At 35.0% G+C, this 19,737-nt stretch overlaps 1 protein-coding gene across 1 annotated transcript in view; it reads left to right on the top strand.

Annotated features, from left to right (window-relative positions):
• Positions 1 to 19,737, top strand: part of LOC126326208 (von Willebrand factor C and EGF domain-containing protein-like) — a 147,147-nt gene that overhangs the window by 116,263 nt on the left and 11,147 nt on the right. The window contains exon 8 of the mRNA XM_049995593.1: positions 4,172 to 4,348. Within this exon, the coding sequence (XP_049851550.1) occupies positions 4,172 to 4,348 (177 nt within the window). The remainder of the gene's footprint in view (positions 1 to 4,171; positions 4,349 to 19,737) is intronic.

Genomic DNA, 19,737 nt, shown 5'->3' with positions numbered 1-19,737 from the left:
TATCATGGAAAGTGAGATGTGGCTGAGCTGTGAATGGAAAGAATGCAGAAATGTATGGACTCAAGTCAGTTCTACTTTTAAGGAGTCCACCACTAATCAAACATACATAGTAAGTGAACAAAAACATAACATTTTCCAGCAACAAGAATACATTTGTAATAAATTGCTCTTCCACTTACACTGACATGACTGATTTTAGTGACTCTTGTCACAGTTATGAACAAAGATGAAAATAAAACAAAACATTTATGCAAAAATAGTTCATTAATATTGTAAGCATCATTTAATTCCCAAATTTGACTATACTTTTGTTGCCACAATTTTTCTGGGACAGATGACTGCCTTCATTAATCAATAGAGTCATTAGTAAAAGATTAGCATAGTTCATCATAATTTAAAATATGTCAACTGTACTCATAAGTAGGTAATCTCAGGGTAGATACACAAAATAGTTCAGAACCTTTTGTACTTTACTAAGTACTCATTATGTAAAACAAGTCATTGTTTGAATATGTAGCTTATCTAATATAGTAAATTTCTACCATACAGTTTTATAAACATTTAAGTATCATTACATCTAGGTATAAATACCCTTTTACCAAAAAGTCTTTGATCAGCTCCCAGTAACCACTCAGTTCATATCATGTAGTGAAGTTCACTTACATCTCACCCACATTGGTATTTGCAGTTATTTAGAGAATTCTGTTACAAAAAAATACTTTGTTAGGATGGCAATGAAAAGTCTGCTCATCCAGATTAAGTGCTGCAATGAGATGTTTAAAAGTCTGTATATAGATGGCAGTAGTAACAAGTACAGGAGGTACAAAAGGACAATGCATTAGTGGAGCTATAACTTCTACTCAGGTGCTTATTGTGAAAAAGTTTTCAGACATGATTATAGGTGCACAACAGGAATTAAGACTCTGAATGCAGAATTGTAGTTGGAACTAGACACATGGGAAATTACATTCCAGAAATCCTTAGGAAATTCAATATTTTGAGATTCACAGTTTCAAGAGCATGCCAAGAATTCCAAATTTCAAATATTACCTCTCACCACAGAAAACACAGTGGTCAACAGCCTTCACTTAATGACTGAGAGCAGTAGTGTATATATGGAGTTGTCAGTGCTAACAGACAAGTGATACTGCATGTAATAATCCCAGAAATCAATGTAGGACACATGAACATATCTATTAGTATAGTGTGAGAAAATTTGGCGTTTATGGGTTGTGGCAGCAGGTGAAAGATGTGTGTGTCTGTGCTAACAGCACGACATTGCCTGCATTGCCTCTCCTGCACTCATAATCATATTTGTTGGATCCTAGATGACTGGAAAACAGTGGCCTGGTTGGATGAGTCCCAGTTTCAATTGGTAAGAGCTGATGGTAGGGTTAGTGTGTGGCACACACACCACAAAGCCATGGACCCAAGTTATCAACAAGGCATTGTGCAAGCTTATGGAGGCTCCATAATAATGTGGGCTGTTTGCATTGAATGGACTGGGTCCTCTGGTCCAACTGAATTGATCATTGACTGGAAATGGTTATGTTTCGCTACTTGGAGACCATTTGCAGCCATTCAAGGATGGAATTTGTGTGTTTGTGATTGGTTTTAATAACATTTTGAACAATTCAGGTGAATGTTTTGGCCACCCAGATTACCCAATTTGAATCCCATCCAACATTTGAGACATAATCAAGAGGTCAGTTCTTGCACAAAATCCTGCACCAGTGAATTCCACAATTGTGGACATCTATAGAAGCAGCAAAGATGAGTATTTTTGCAGGGGACTTCGACTTATTGAGTCCATGCCATGTTGAGTTACTGCACTGTGCTGGGCAAAAGGTGGTCTGAACCAATGTTAGGAAGTATCCATGACTTTTCTCACCTCGTGCATATCTCTCCAGTTCATCCCATGTGTGCTCAATCATTTTTTAAGTCAGGGGAACAGACAGGTGAATCTATTTGCCAAATATTATCACCTCATTCTGAGAGATAGACCAGCTGTGCAGTTTAATATGGTCACACATTGTTATCCACAAAAATGTAGTAAGGTTTATATACACCCTTGAAAAGATGTACATGGAGGAAGAGTACAGTGTCACAATAATGCTGACTGATGAGTGTACTGCATTGGAAGATAGGGACATCAGTATGCCCATGCAACATTATGCCTCCCTACACCTTAACACTTGGATCACCAAAATGATAACATTCAACAATGTTTCTGAGTGCAGTACATCATCATCTTATTCTTATTTGTCACTATTTATAATTTTTGAAGGGTATGGATCAGAGATGTAAGGTCTGTGCCTACAAATGATAACAATATTAAGACTTGTACGAAACAGCAACTATACGACATAATTTATCTAGTAATACATGTTCCCACCTTGGGGTTCATTGTGAGTGAGTGAGTGAGTGAGTGAGTGAGTGAGTGAGTGAGTGAGTGAGTGAGAGAGAACCATCTCCTCTCCTTCGTGCCTGTGTTTTAGAATGCTCCCCTGGTACATGAAACAATGTTGTTAACAGTACCAAACTCCTGGGCCATAATCACCACACTTCACTCTTCTTCTAGTTTTCTGATGATACTTCCCCCTGCGAATTAATCCAAATGTCATCTCCAGACCCTATTGTAATGAAGATGACCATCATTACAGCACACTGTAACTGCTCACTGATTGACATCCACTATCTTTTCCTGTTGCTTCAGTTGCCCCACCTCTTCAGAGCCAACCTCTTTTGGTGCTATGGTCACACTCACCTCATACCGTGTTAGTTCCAGATTTTGTGCACAACTGAAAGACCTCTGGTGACATCATTCTGCACTTTTATTCATTTCCTCCAAGTTGTTAATATGCTTTGTTACTTTATCTAGCTTATCCTGGAGTCTGGCAGAGTCATGTATTTATCTATAATATCATCTAAAAACATGAATCCATCACGTCTTTTCTTGACTGGCTTGTCCCACATCTGGTAGTATTTTACACAGATAGTGATGAAAGATAACAATGAAAGTGCAATACAGAGCATAGTGTGCAGTAATGCTCAGCGTGCACATGACTTCCTTCAATACCTTCAATGGTTGTTTTTATTTTCGTACACTATTTGTGTATCACCCAGGATTTTATGTTGTTGTAGTTACTTAGCCTTTTGATTACTTTCAGTCTCATAATCTTGTGCCGGTTCTATTGCTGGCTCTTTTATGCACACTGAACTTGGTTTGAGAAGGATGATGGCTGAAATCCATGTCAATGTTTTCCCTGAATCACTCCAGGCAAATGCTGAGATGGTTCCCTTGAAATGGCACAAAGCCAGTTTCCTTCCCCCATCCTTTTCATACTCTAAGCTTGGGCTTTGTTTCCAATGACCCCACTGTTGTAGGACATTAAAATTTAACTTTCCTTCCTTCATGCATTTATCTTGTTTGCTCTGTTTCTTTCCAGTCTGTTTAGATACCACCTTCTGCTTGCATTTCAGCTATTGACACTTAGCTGTTTGGCAACACCCACTAAAGAGGTGTCAAGTTTATTTACATATCTTGACAGCTGCTTTCTTTTGTTACTCTCATTTTATAGTAATTTTTGGTTTATTTTCCCCTTATTTATATATTCTAGTCCCTTTTGTCTGTTTCTTATGTTCATTCTATGCCTTTTGCTGATAGTGCTACTTTTTCCATTCAGAGTGATTTGGAATGTACTACGAAATATACTGCTATATTCATCACTATTGGGAACTTATTGGATTACCACAATTGTGAGTGGCTTAATGTTCTGTTTTCCCCCTTTCAGTCCTTTGGGATAATTTTGCACCAAAGGAGTTCTCATTAAAAATGTTAATAATTCTAACATAGTGTCTGTGTCTTGATTTTTTAGCTTCTCTCCTTGTTGACATTTTATGGGAGTACTGCTAATATCTGGTGTCTAATGGGTACAATGTTTCTGCGAATATTGCTACTGCCAAAATATTGTTACTGTTGGACATTAAGTACCACCAGTACAACTGTGAGCTGTCCTGCAAAAATGTCTAATTTTTGGGCTTATTTGAAGCTAGTGAAACATCTTTCCTTTCTCCTTTATTTTGCAAACATTTTGTGCTTTTCTTTATCTGTTTATTATTATGCAGCAGTTGTTCCAAATGTGAACATTAACAAATAAATTATTTTCAGGAACAGTGTGTCACTTTGGTGGTATTCAGCTTCAAATAGGTGAAATTTTGGTGGGTCGTGGTGAAAAACGTGGCTCATGTCAACAGTGTAGCTGCCAGCTACCACCACATGTCACATGCATTCAAAAGAGAAACTGCAAAAGCAGTCCATGGAGCTCCACAAAGACTCTTGATGATTGTAAGTTTGACATCAATGTCTTTGACAGTATGTAAGTGATAAGGTGATGACTAAACATTCATAGTGTGGAATTAGATGTATTAATTCACTTTCAGTTAGTTTTCTTTTAAAAAGAGAATGAGAATAAATGAGTGATAATTCATTAAGCTCTGAGTAACTGCAGTTTGACAAGAGTCTGACTAAACTGTAATTCTAGAGTTTTTTTTCCCTTTCCCTGCAATATATCTGAACTACCGCAAATGCGCTGTACAAGCTGTTGTGTTTTTTGTAATTATTTTTCAATCCATTATACATTGTTTTATTGCTGTATCGCTAAATATTGTCTACACTTTCATATTGCATTTTCATATTTAGATAGTACCGTAGCCTTCTGTTGAGTGTTTAGTATACATCCTCCTTTATAATCCCTGGTACACCTTTGCAGTAATAGTCTTCATAATTCCTGGTTTCATCTGTGCAAGAATTCCACTTCATTATTCAATACTTTAGCTTTGCCTTTAGATCAAAGCTTGTCACATTGCTTCAGTTTGCAAACTAATTACTTTCACATGATGCATATGCCTATATTGCAAACTCGCTGTTCTTGATAAAGAAATTAGCCACAAAAAATCAGATCGACCAAATATTGCAGTTTGAGGTTCCTGTTCACCACTTTCATTTATGTTACAAATGTGTTTTCCTTTCCACAAAAATTCCTGAATCTGATAATATAATTACATTAAGAACTATGTAAAATTTGTGTAGAAGTGAGATCATGTGGGTGAACATAATTCCATATTTCTACATTACAGGATTTTCACAAAAGAATCCTATTTTTATAGTATTTTTGCATTTTATAGTTTCATATGTTACAGTATATTCACATGATATAAAAATTCTGCTTCATTTATTTAAAAAAGTTTAGTGATGTGCAGCAACTTGGTACCACCATTTTAGCAGTTATATATTTATCATTAAGCTATAAAAATAGAAGTAACTTAGGACATTTAATCAAACATGTTATACTGAAGAAACTACCATGTTAAAAATGTTGTTAATTTTTGCCATAATGGAAAGATTTTACGTGATTGGGGAAGAATATACAGCAATTTGTATAATGCTAGGTCATTTAGGTGCATTTTCGTGAAAATAGGACATATCTACAAAATAAAGTACAAATATTATTTGAGCAAGACAATTTTTTGATCCATGTCCATGGGTAGAACAAGATGCTCATACTGGGACCAGGGAATATAAAACTTTGTTGGACTAAATGATAATACAAGATGCATATGTGAACCCATAAGTACATAGTATTATCAACATTAAAAAAGACAAGAACAAAGAGACAGACATTGCGCACACACATTGTGTTCTTAGCATTTGATTTTGTGTGCGCTTGTCAATCTAAGAAGTAAATGCTGGCGCAGAACCCCTCCTCCAGTGCAGATCACAGAAGATATAGTAGTTGGAGGGGTCGCTAATCCTGAACACAGCCTTTCAGAAAGGGTTAATGGTAGAGTGGTTGGCCATAGTAAGAACATGAAGGTTCACCATTGTCATTACCTGGTGAGGGTGGCAGGATGTTGAATTCCTCTGAGAAACAATGTTTGGAAAAAACTTCCACCTCAGTTGAAAGTGGATGCAGATTGTGGGGAACTGAGTGGGGTTTTTGGAAGGCTACTTCATTGGTGTCTTCATGGAGCATCACATGTGTACAGTCCCACAATGCCTTATGCATGAAAACCTGCCATACACTGAGGTTGAGGAAGTACTTGACAGATATGAGCTGTACTGGGTGATGAAAAAGGAAAGAACAGATTTAAGTTGTTTATAACAGACAACCTATAAAAGATAGAAACACACTGTGCATGTCATTGGATAAAAAGGTTCAAAGTTTTGAGACAACCGCACTCTTGTTTGTACAGAGCAACTTGGCGACTACACCATGAGAGAGATCATTTTGTGTATTGGAATTTGCTCAAAGTCAGTTCATTGTGCAAGTGCTGCATCACTCCTCCATCAATTCAACAAGAATACACCTCTGCACAGCAGATTTATGACTGGCATACAAAATTCTTGGAAGTTGGTTACATATGTGAAGGGAAGAGTAGTGATCAGCCGTGAAAGTCTGGTGAAAATTTTGAGCATATCCAAGATGAATTCACATGGAGCCCTCAGAAATCCACAAGACAGGCCGGCCACAAACTTCAGATTCCTCAATCAACAGTATGGCATGTGCAGAAATGACACCTCCATATGAAGCCTTACAAGCTGCAGTCACTACAGCAAATGTGTCCCAGCAACCATGGAAAAGCTTCCATCATCGGTCCCCAAAACCGATATTTTAAATAAACTAACCCCTGAAATGATCAAAATAATAATTATATCATTATCAAATGTAATAAATATTAATTTTATTAAATTAAGACACCCAATATCAATAATGCTTTTTATTATCCTTCAAACCTTCCTAGTTGGATTAATAACAGGAACAATAATAGAAAGATATTGATTATCATATATTTTATTTTTAACATTTCTTGGTGGTATACTAGTATTATTTATTTACATTACAAGAATTGCATCAAACGAAATATTTCAGCCTAAATCAATTACTATAATTATTACATTAATAATGTGAGTATTTATCATATCAATATTAATTATTCTAGATATATCTATATTTATAGACTTTTTCAAAAACACCGAAACTATAAATATTGATAATTCAATCAATTATCAAGAAATAACAATATCTTTAGAAAAATTATATAATAGACCAACATTCATTATTACAATAATAATAATAATTTATTTATTTTTAGCACTACTAGCAGTTGTTAAAATCACCAATATTAATCAGGGACCTATTCGTAAAATAAGATAATTACTAATGAATAAACCCTTACGATTAAGACATCCTTTAATTAAAATTATTAATAACTCTTTAATTGACTTACCTGCCCCAACAAATATTTCATTTTGATGAAATTTTGGATCCCTATTAGGGTTATGTTTGGTAATTCAAATCGTAACTGGACTATTTTTAGCTATACATTATACATCAAATATTGAAATAGCATTCAGTAGTGTAGTACACATCTGCCGAGACGTAAATAATGGTTGAATTATCCGAACCTTACATGCAAATGGAGCATCTATATTTTTTATTTGTATTTACTTACATGTAGGACGGGGAATTTACTATGGATCTTATATATATATACATACCTGAATAATTGGTACAGTGATTTTATTTTTAGTTATAGCAACTGCATTTATAGGATATGTCTTACCCTGAGGCCAAATATCTTTTTGAGGTGCAACAGTAATTACTAATTTATTATCAGCAATCCCATACTTAGGAACAGATTTAGTCCAATGAGTATGAGGAGGATTCGCTGTTGATAATGCAACATTAAATCGATTCTTCACATTCCATTTTGTATTACCATTTATTATTGCTGCTATAGCAGCAATTCATTTATTTTTTCTTCACCAAACAGGATCTAATAATCCTCTTGGACTAAATGGAGATATTGAAAAAATTCCATTCCATCCATACTTTACCTTTAAGGATTCTATTACATTTATAATAATAACATCATTATTAATTATACTATGTTTAATTAATCCTTACCTATTAGGAGATCCAGATAACTTTGTACCTGCCAACCCATTAGTAACACCAGTTCACATTCAACCAGAGTGATATTTCCTATTTGCATATGCAATTCTACGATCTATCCCTAATAAGTTAGGAGGTGTTATTGCATTATTTTTATCAATTAGAATCTTAATAATTTTACCATTTTATAATAAAACACCATTCCGAGGCATTCAATTTTACCCTATTAATCAAATTTTATTCTGAATTATAGTAGTTGTTGTATGCTTACTAACGTGAATTGGTAAACGACCTGTTGAAGAACCTTATATTATAACAGGTCAAATCTTAACAATTATTTACTTCACATATTTCTTAATTAATGTCCATGTCGCAAACGCATGAGATAAATTAATTAAGGAATAAAGTTAATTAGCTTAGGAAAAGCATATGTTTTGAAAACATAAAATTAGAAGTTTAACTCTTCTATTAACTTTTCTCAAAAAATTTCACTAAACAAATGAGATAAATAAAATCTTTAAACCAACAAAGAAAATAAAAAAATTCAAAGATAAAGGTAAAAAACTTTTTCAAGCTAAGTACATTAATTTATCATAACGAAACCGTGGTAATGTTCCACGAACCCAAATAAAACCAAAAGATATAACAGCAAGCTTAATAAAAAATATAAAAGAATAAAAAATCACCACCTAAAAAAATTAAAGCCAATAACATTCTTATGAAGACAATTCTAGTATATTCAGCTAAAAAAATTAAAGTAAAACCACCCGCACCATACTCAATATTAAATCCTGAAACTAACTCAGATTCCCCTTCAGCAAAATCAAAAGGAGTACGATTAGTTTCAGCTAAGCAAGAAGCAAAACAAGCTAAAGCTAAAGGAAAAGAAATAATAATAAATCAACAATAAAGCTGATAGTTTATAAAATCAAACATATTAAAACTACCAATTAAAATAATTAAAGACAATAAAATTAAAGCTAAACTAACTTCATAAGAAATTGTTTGAGCAACAGAACGAAGAGAACCTAATAATGAATAATTTGAATTAGAAGATCAACCAGCAATTATAACAGTATAAACACCTAATCTAGTACAACATAAAAAAAATAAAAATCCATAAGAAAAAGAACACATATAAGTTAAATAAGGAAAAATTACTCAAACGGCTAAAGAAATCATTAAATTAAAAACAGGGGAAAAATAATAAAGTAGGTAATTAGATATAATAGGAATTGGCTGCTCCTTACAAATTAACTTAATAGCATCTCTAAATGGCTGAGGAATTCCAACAAAACCTACCTTATTTGGACCCTTTCGAATCTGAATATAACCTAAAACCTTACGCTCTAATAAAGTTAAAAAGGCAACACTAATTAAAACACAAATAACCAATAAAAGAAAATTCAAAATAAATATAAATAAATCATAAAGTATCAATACTATTTGTAGAAAAAATCTACATAAATGAATTCTAAATTCAACACATTAATCTGTCAAAATAGTAAATAAATTAATATTAATCAATATAACAAAAAATATTTTAACCATATGGTCCTTTCGTACTAATATGGATTAACAATCTTAGGATAGAAACCGACCTGGCTCACGCCGGTCTGAACTCAGATCATGTAAGAATTTAAAGGTCGAACAGACCTAATCATTGGGCTCCTGCACCCAAAATTTTTCTTAATCCAACATCGAGGTCGCAATCTGCTTTGTCGATATGAGCTCTCAAAAACAATTACGCTGTTATCCCTAAGGTAACTTAATCTTATGATCATAAATTATGGATCAAAATAACAAACATAAATAAATGATATAATAATGAAGAGTTTATCTATTCTTCATGTCACCCCAACAAAACATCATCATTAAATATAGAAAGACAAACAAAAAACTATATAAAAGTAAAATGTCAAGCTCTATAGGGTCTTCTCGTCCTAAAGAAGAATTTAAGCCTTTTGACTCAAAAGTTAAATTCAAAAATTTATTAAGAGACAGTTGATTTCTCGTCAAGCCATTCATTCCAGCCACTAATTAAGAGACTAATGATTATGCTACCTTTGCACGGTCAAAATACCGCGGCTCTTTAAAAATACGCTCAGTGAGCAGGCCAGACCTCAAAATATAAACAAGAGGACATGTTTTTTGATAAACAGGCGGAAATCAATTTTGCCTAGTTCCTTATAATAAGTTCACAAGGTAAAAATTTCATACAAATAAATATACTAATTCTATCATTATTACAAAAATTTTAAAATTAAATTAATAATCTTAATAAAAAACCTAAAATATTTATAAAATCAAAATAAAAAATAATGAACTAAAACGTAATCTTAAAGATAGCTGGTTTAAAGCTTACTATTATATTTCTATAAAATAAATTATAGGTTATTAACTTCAAAGCTTATCCCTTAAAGAATAAATAAGTTAATATTTTTACTTAAAAAATTAAATAAAAACAAATAACTTTAAAAAATTAAATTTTTTCTTAAGAAACTAGATATCTTGGGAAACGATTAACATCTCATTTCTATAAATAATTTAATAATAATTATGATACATTAACTATAAATTATTTATAAATCAACCCATATCGAGACAAGTAAGATAAATACTAAAATTTTGATAAACCCTGATACAAAAGGTACAATAAATAAAATCTACTTAAAAAAATTTAAAATAATATTTCATAAAACACTTACATTACCAATAAACTATAATTTAAAAAATCAATTCTATAAAATATACTAAGACAAAAATACAATAAAATTATTTATATTAAATAATTAAATAAACAAAAAATAAATATAATAAAATAAATAAACAAGATATCCTGATTTGCACAGAAAAATTTTCAGTGTAAATGAAACACTTTACTAATAAGTTATATCTTGAAACTCTTCCTAGATACACTTTCCAGTACATCTACTATGTTACGACTTATCTCATCGTAATTGAAGCTACTTAAAAATAAAATAGAATAATCAATAATGAGAGCGACGGGCGATGTGTACACATCTCAGAGCCAATATCAGTTAAATTAAATAAATTAAATTACTATCAAATCCACCTTCATTAACAGTATTTCACTATCAAATCCGTTATAAACAAAAATCTATTGTAACCCACCTCCTCTTAACTATAAGCTGCACCTTGACCTGAAATATTTTATAATTATAAATCTTGAGAATTATAACTCTAAAAAGATTCTCTGATAACGGAGATATACAAACAAATAAATTAAGTAGAGTAAATCGTGTATTATCAATCATGGGGTAGGTTCCTCTGAATGGAATGAGATACCGCCAAATTCTTTGGGTTTAAAGACCTTAACTAATAGTACCCTGGTAAATATAATTAACATTTAAAATAATAGGGTATCTAATCCTAGTTTATTATTTAAATTTCACAGATTCATAAAAAGGGCCACAAATAAATTTTAACATTTCACCTTACAAATTTATATTTCAACCCTAATAATATAAACAACTGTTTTAACCAATAATATTCACTTGTATCAATCGTATAACCGCGGCTGCTGGCACGAATTATGCCGATACTAAATCAATTGCTAAATCCAAAATCACTTGATAATTAAATCAAATTACTGCAAAAAGAACATTTAGTCTAACAAAACTTACATATAATACAAAGAAAAAGTGAATAAACAAGCAAGAATAAAACTTTTAAAAATAAAAAATAAGAAAATTTTAAATTTATTAATTCAGGAAAAAATAAAAGATTCAAATATTTAAAGAAAAAAAAAGAAAAAACCACAAACATTAACAAAAAAAAAAAAAAGAAACGCCCCTATGTATGACCACAACAACTTCTCGCATTCGAGAGGACGACGGTTCAAACTCGGCTCCTGCCATCCTGATTTAGGTTTTCCATGATTTCCCTAAATCGTTTCAGGCAAATGCCGGGATGGTTCCTTTGAAAGAGCATGGTGGATTTTCTTCCCAATCCGTCCCTAATACAAGCTTGTGCTCCGTCTCTTGTCGACGGGATGTTAAACACTAATCTCCTCCTCCTCCTCCTCCTCCTCCTCCAACCATAACAAAGCCTTGAAATCAAGTTGTTGTCAGTTCATTAAACAGGGACCTGTTGATTCATGTGTAGAATGAAATGGATTACCATTTTGATGTTTATTGAGCAATGCACGGTGCTAGAGTTAAGTGTATGGCATAGTGTGTGCACAAAACTTTGAAACTTCCTCTATCCAGTAACATGCTCAATTTGTTTCTATCTTTCATAGTTTGTCTGTAATAAATGAAGGAAATCTGTCGTTTTTTATATTTTTATTTTTTTAATTTCCAAATACCCAGCATGTTGTCTGACCTTGACAACCAGTCGAGGTCACCACTGGTGGGAATACATCCATGGGGAGTATCAAACATTTTCTATACATTATACATTATCGCACCACGGGAGGACTTCAGATCTTCCTCATAAGCAGTCTAGATTCCCTATAGAACCTACAGTAATGTTCCAGTCCATTCTGAATCATGACACATCAGTGCAACAGTCAGGGTATGGTGCCATCATTCAACTGAACTTTTGCTTTGTGGGTGATAGGCTGTAGTTTGGTAATGTTGCACACTCCACAGTGTACACAGTTCAGGGAAGAGATGAGATTCAAACTGTTGCCACTGGTCATTTGTGGCTGATAACTGCCAACTGAAAGGAGCAATCCACATATTAAAGACAGACAATGCCTTTAACTTGGTTGTCGTGACCTTTAAGGGTATAGCTTCCATCCATCATGCCATCTTATCAAATGTAGACAAAATGCAGTTGAATCTGTTTTATTCATGTAATGATCTGACCTAGTCAAAGTGAAAGAATTGTAAATGGCCTTGTGGCACATCAAATGTACCCAGTGGCAGAAAGGTGTGGTACCCTACCCTGTTACACTTGCAGGCACAAGTCCAGTTTCTGCAACTACCTTTTCTCCACAACCAAACAATGAACTAAGTTACTAGTTTTGTGCTGAGACAAACAGCAGGGTGACAGATTATGCAAACTGTCAGATGGGTTATCATGCCACTGGCATGAATTAGTGTTCCAACTGCGAGTTGGTGTTGGTGTTTTCCAAGAACACCATTGTCAGTCTTATTCCTGCTTGGTTGCTAATTCCCCGAAATCAATCAGTGCGTGGTGAACGTGAGACGGGTGACGTGTGAGACCACATTGTCCACTCCCCTCCCCCTCTTTTTACATCAATGCCTCATATAATTGTCCTTAAGACAAACATTACTGTTGTGTATGTCAGCTTACGTGAAATGAACTGTGGGAACAGCTTACGTGATATGTCACCTGTAAAAATTCACCATCCCCAAAAACTTTCAGAATTTCTGTACTTTGATAAGCTTAGGCATCAGTTTTATTTGTCTGATCACAGCCTGTGACAACGGATGTCTCAAAACTGGCAGTGACTGCTGGCATAATTGATAATTTGTTGAAGTGAAGATGAAAAAATTAACACATCATCCAGGAAGGAAACTTGCTTAGAGTGTAATCAATAAAGTGCTGCCAAGTCTGCATGCGAGTTAACTGGCATGTACAAAAACTCGCATTGCAAAGGCTGTAATTACAACCATCTTTGGAATGCCCTCTTTAGCCATCAGTATATCCACGAATTGAGAGCTCTGTAATCTCAACACATTTGAAACACACTCCTTCTTGGGGACTAAGTATATCAGAAAGCCCTTGCACTGTTTGAAGGACATAAGATTTTTTTTAAAACAACTTGTCCATACCTGTAATTTAGGAGGAGTTAGCTGCCTTGTTTTGTGAAAGATGAATGGTCCTTAGGTAGTCTCTATTCTGTGTGCCATACTCCCCTTAATGTGATGATGGGTGTGGAGTTCATAAACACTAATAACATGCATGGGAGTTCCCATCACAGTACTGTGTCACTTACCTGTGAGTGTTAAGTTAATCCTGGGATAATGTTGTTTTGAAGAGAAGTTGGTGGTGATCCCAGTTTTTTGATGCAGTTGTGGATTGTGTGTACTGCTCCTCTGCATAAGTGGCATAGGTCCTTGATGCCTTCAGTATCCAGTGCATCAAAGTCCAATAAAGTTTGGGTAGCAGCACGTCCACGTATTAGTAATCTTTATTGTCCTGGGACTGACTTTGAAGTTCTGTATCCTCTTCTGCAGCTTCTCCACATTTTGTAGTATGCCCGTAACAACGTAATCAAGTGATGGCTGACAGTTAATTTTGGTAACTGAGAAGATCTTCAGTGTTGATAGCTGATGTTTTGCCCCAAGTTCATTGCACATGTTATACAAAGTCTTGTGTAACAGAGAATTCTCCTCCTGTAATGACAAATGTTCTATTTTGTTGTACATGTACTACTGATTCATTGCAATCAGCTGTAAAATTAGTGAGAAATGTAACTGCTGAAATTCATGTAATGTAGGCATTAAGAACTTGGCATGCTGTGGAGTAACTACCAACAGAGATCAGTTGAATTTACCTTGAATGCAGTCACCAGTTGCTCTCTGCAGTATCTCCCTGAGTAGTGTGTGGTGCTGGCTATTCACATCACATTGCAGTACATTAGCAGGGAGGGCTTGATCTGTGGTGGGAGCATTTTAAATCTATAGATGTGTTCAGTTCTGGTTAATGCACACCACTTTGTAGTTTTAAATGGCTGCCTTGTGTGTGTGTGTGTGTGTGTGTGTGTGTGTGTGTGTGTGTGTGTGTGTGTGGTTCACCAGTGGCTGCTGAGTAATGAGAATGTCCATCTTGTGATGCAAAAACATGGTCAGCAATCTGTAGTTAAGCTTCTTTCCTCAGACCTTAATTTGTTATTAAGGACACTTGAATAACATGAGGCAATTTAATCACCCATATGGACCACAATGTGTTGTCTGGTACTGATCTTGTATCCACTGAGGTTCATAGGTGGTACTAAAATTGTGTAGTAGTGTGTCCATGCAGCTGCTCTGAGAAAATCTCCTGGCAGATTTTTTGTGCAGATTTGCATAATATTTGTAATAAGCCTGCCTTAGCCATCTCAAATTTACAAAAGTCAGGTAGGTGGGAAGGTAGTGTTTCTTGTTTCCAGAGTCTGTAAGAATTGTGCAGCTGCCATGGGTCACCAGTGGGGCTTGATGCGTGGTGGTAAATAGGCAGAATAAGATGCTCATATTGTGATCTGTTGCAGTTTCATGTTCAACAATGTAAAATGAATGATGTGCTCTGAAACTGTGCGTGCACTAGTGTTGTGCAGAGATGCCACAGATCACCATCTATCCTAGTTTCCAGAGCAGAAACTGTGATTAGGGGCTCTGCACAAGCATCAAAATCTTTTAATAGTAACACTGTAGTATAGTTCACAGTTACTGTCAATACTATACTCATGTTAGGTATTAGAATGCAAATCATTTCACACTCTTACAGTTGTTCATGAGACTTCAAAGTTTACACAATTCACTGGCTGTTTTGCATATAATCTTTAAAGTAAAGAAAATTGCGTAACCTGTCAGTGTGTTTAATTACAATTAAACTGAATTATTAATCACATGACTATCCTTCATGGATACAGATGTGGTTTCCAGGTGCAGGTTGCAAATACGTGATTTAAGATTAATTGAAAAGTTTCCATGTTGCCTTGTGAGTTTCTGTTGACAATGTAATTTTAGCTATCATGTATGTGAAGTATTACTCTTAGCTTCTCTTGTATTTAATGCAAGATATCAGTTGCCAACTGTAGTCAGTGCAGTACTGAGGAAAATGATGGATATGATAACTGTGAGAGTTGCATGTTTCAGTACAAAGTTATTTAGAACTTGAGTTAGATATTAAGGATGCTTAAAGACTGCTGCTTAATTTTTTGTTAACCATTTATACATGTTTTTCCATCTTAGATGCTCATCTACCCCATAGCCCTAAAAATTTTCTGTGATTATTTTGTTGAATTTGGCTATTCAATAATGTGAATTTTACATAGGTCCTATTTCTGTACCTTATATTGTTGAAGTTCATCCACACAGTTCTCTTGTCATTGTCGACTAGACAGTTACCTTCATACCATTTTTTGCCACTGCTGCTGTTTTCAGTTTTTCTGCTGCATCTCATAATCATTCTTCTCTTTTATAATGAAGGTGGTATCATCAGCAAATAATATGGTATCAGCTGTTGAAAACTGTTGTGGTAGGCCGTTTGTGTAGATTTGGCTTTTCGGAAAATGTGGCTCATGTCAACAGTATAGCTGCCAGCTACCACCACATGTCGGAAACCATTCTGTGCATTTACAAGAATTTGATTTTTGTTTAGGAAGTGTAGCAACTGGTCCTACATTATTATTTCGATTATTTTCAACAATACAGGTAATGATAGTGGTCTGAAATTTTTAATATCAAACCAGACACTACTTTTATAAACTGTTATTACTGTTTGGATTATATTTAATGGTGACCAGGTTTTGTTCTACATTAATATAATGACCATTAAATGTATTAGCTATTATAAATGGATCAACAACAATTTCATTTGTGTTTCATGGTGATTTTATTACTTGCATTTTCATGTTTGCCTGTATGATTATTAATAACTTTCCACATAGATTTCATTCTGTTGTTACCCTTTCTGATATATGAATCATTGTGGTTCTTTTTTGCAGCAACTGTAGCTTCCCTATGCTTTTTCCTGTAACAATTTACATATGGTTTCAAGATAGTATTTTGCTTTGTACACTTACATAGCATTCAAAGACTTTGATGACTTGTTGATTTAACTTGTTATCCACGAATTTGACTTTTTGTTTATTTTTATTCTCTTCAGAGGGATTGTAATGTCATAGCAGTATTTATAATTTGACAAGAACTTGTTGAATTTTATATCTATGGAACTATTGCTTTCCATGTCCCAGTTTACATTTTTTAACATTAAAGACCCGTCCACATTGTATATTTTTAGTAGATTAACCAGTTCCTGCCCTTTTTTACAGTTGTCCTTGAAATTAACATTGGAATCTCCAAGCACAATTATATATTTTGACTGACTATTCAGAGAGTTTAGATGATTTTCCAAATTTACAGAGAAAAATTCAAAAAAGTGCCAGATGGGGAACTATATATACATGCAATTATAATTACACTATCTGGTAGTTCACATAAACAATATTAAAAATCTTTTTCAATACTGCAGACATTTTGAAACCTAATTTTCTGTGCCCCCCCCCCCCCCCCCCCCCCCATGAACCATGGACCTTGCTGTTGGTGGGGAGGCTTGCGTGCCTCAGCGATACAGATAGCCTTACCGTAGGTGCAACCACAACGGAGGGGTATCTGTTGAGAGGCCAGACAAACGTGTGGTTCCTGAAGAGGGGCAGCAGCCTTTTCAGTAGTTGCAAGGGCAACAGTCTGGATGATTGACTGATCTGGCCTTGTAACACTAACCAAAATGGCCTTGCTGTTCTGGTACTGCGAACAGCTGTAAGCAAGGGGAAAGTACAGCCGTAATTTTTCCCGAGGACATGCAGCTTTACTGTATGATTAAATGATGATGGTGTCCTCTTGGGTAAAATATTCCAGGGATAAAATAGTCCCCCATTTAGATCTCCAGGCGGGGACTACTCAAGAGCACGTTGTTATCAGGAGAAAGAAAACAGGCGTACTACGGATCAGTGTGTGGAATGTCAAATCCCTTAATCGGGCAGGTAGGTTAGAACATTTAAAAAGGGAAATGGATAGGTTAAAGTTAGATGTAGTGGGAATTAGTGAAGTTCGGTGGCAGGAGGAACAAGACTTCTGGTCAGGTGAATACAGGGTTGTAAATACAAAATCAAATAGGAGTAATGCAGGAGTAGGTTTAATAATGAATAAAAAATAGGAGTGTGGGTAAGCTACTACCAACAGCATAGTGAACACATTGTGGCCAAGATAGACATGAAGCCCATGTCTACTACAGTAGTACAAGTTTATATGCCAACTAGCTCTGCAGATGACAAAGAAATTGAAGAAATGTATGATCAGATAAAAGAAATTATTCAGGTAGTGAAGGGAGATGAAAATTTAATAGTCATGGGTGACTGGAATTCGAGTGTAGGGAAAGGGAGAGAAGGAAACATAGTACGTGAATACGAATTGGGGCTAAGAAATGAAAGAGGAAGCCACCTGGTAGAATTTTGCGCAGAGCATAACTTAATCATAGCTAACACTTGGTTTAAGAATCGTGAAAGAAGGTTGTATACTTGGAAGAACCCTGGAGATACTAAAAGGTATCAGGTAGATTATATAATGGTAAGACAGACATTTAGGAACCAGGTTTTAAATTGTAAGACATTTCCAGGGGGCAGATGTGGACTCTGACCACAATCTATTGGTTATGAACCGTAGATTAAAACTGAAGAAACTGCAAAACAGTGGGAATTTAAGGAGATGGGACTGGGATAAACCGAAAGAACCAAAGGTTGTACAGTTTCAGGGAGAGCATAAGGGAACAATTGACAGGAATGGGGGAAAGAAATACAGTAGAAGAAGAATGGGTAGCTTTGAGGGATGAAATAGTGAAGGCAGCAGAGGATCAAATAGATAAAAAGACGAAGGCTAGTAGAAACCCTTGGGTAACAGAAGAAATATTGAATTGACAAAAGGAGAAAATACAAAAATCCAGTAAATGAAGCAGGCAAAAAGGAATACAAACATCTCAAAAATGAGATTGACAGGAAGTGCAAAATGGCCAAGCAGGGATGGCTAGAGGACAAATGTAAGGATGTAGAGGCTTACCTCACTAGGGATAAGATAGTTACTGCCTACAGGAAAATTAGAGAGACCTTTGGAGAAAGGAGAACCACTTGCATGAATATCAAGAGCTTTGGTGGAAACCCAGTTCTAAGCGAAGGAGGGAAAGCAGAAAGGTGGAGGGAGTATATAGAGGTTCTATACAAGGGCGATGTACTTGAGGACAATATTATGAAAATGGAAGAGGATGTAGATGATGATAAAATGGGAGCTATGATACTGGGTAAAGTTTGACAGAGCACTGAAAGACCGGAGTCAAAATAAGGCCCCGGGAGTAGACAACATTACATTAGAACTACTGATGGCCTTGGGAGAGCCAGTCATGACAAAACTCTACCATCTGGTGAGCAAGATGTACGAGACAGGCGAAATACCCTCAGACTTCAAGAAGAATATAATAATTCCAATCCCAAAGAAATCAGGTGTTGACAAATGCGAAAATTACCAAACTATCAGTTTAATAAGTCACAGCTGCAAAATAATAACATGAATTCATTACAGACTAATGGAAAAACTAGTAGAAGCCGACCTCGGGGAAGATCATTTTGGATTCCATAGAAATGTTGGAACACGTGAGGCAATACTGACCCTACGAATTATCTTTGAAGCTAGATTAAGGAAAGGCAAAACTATGTTTCTAGAATTTGTAGACTTAGAGAAAGTTTTTGACAATGTTGACTGGTATACTCTCTTTCAGATTCTAAAGGTGGCATGACTAAAATACAGGGAGCAAAAGGCTATTTACAATTTGTACAGAAACCAGATGGCAGTCATAAGAGTCAAGGGGCATGAAAGGGAAGCAGTGGTTGGGAAAGGTGTGAGACAGGGTTGTAGCCTCTCCCCGTTGCTATTCAATCTGTATATTGAGCAAGCAGTAAAGGAAATGAAAAAAGAAGTTCGGAGTAGGTATTAAAATCCATGGAGAAGAAATAAAAACTTTGAGGTTCGCCGATGATATTGTAATTCTGTCAGAGACAGCAAAGGACTTGGAAGAGCAGTTGAACAGAAAGGAC

Source organism: Schistocerca gregaria, chromosome 2 (genome assembly GCF_023897955.1).
Source record: "Schistocerca gregaria isolate iqSchGreg1 chromosome 2, iqSchGreg1.2, whole genome shotgun sequence".
NCBI classification, from domain to species: domain Eukaryota; kingdom Metazoa; phylum Arthropoda; class Insecta; order Orthoptera; family Acrididae; genus Schistocerca; species Schistocerca gregaria.
The sequence above is the reverse complement of the archived record's forward strand: the minus strand, read 5'-3'. Positions and strand labels throughout refer to the sequence as shown.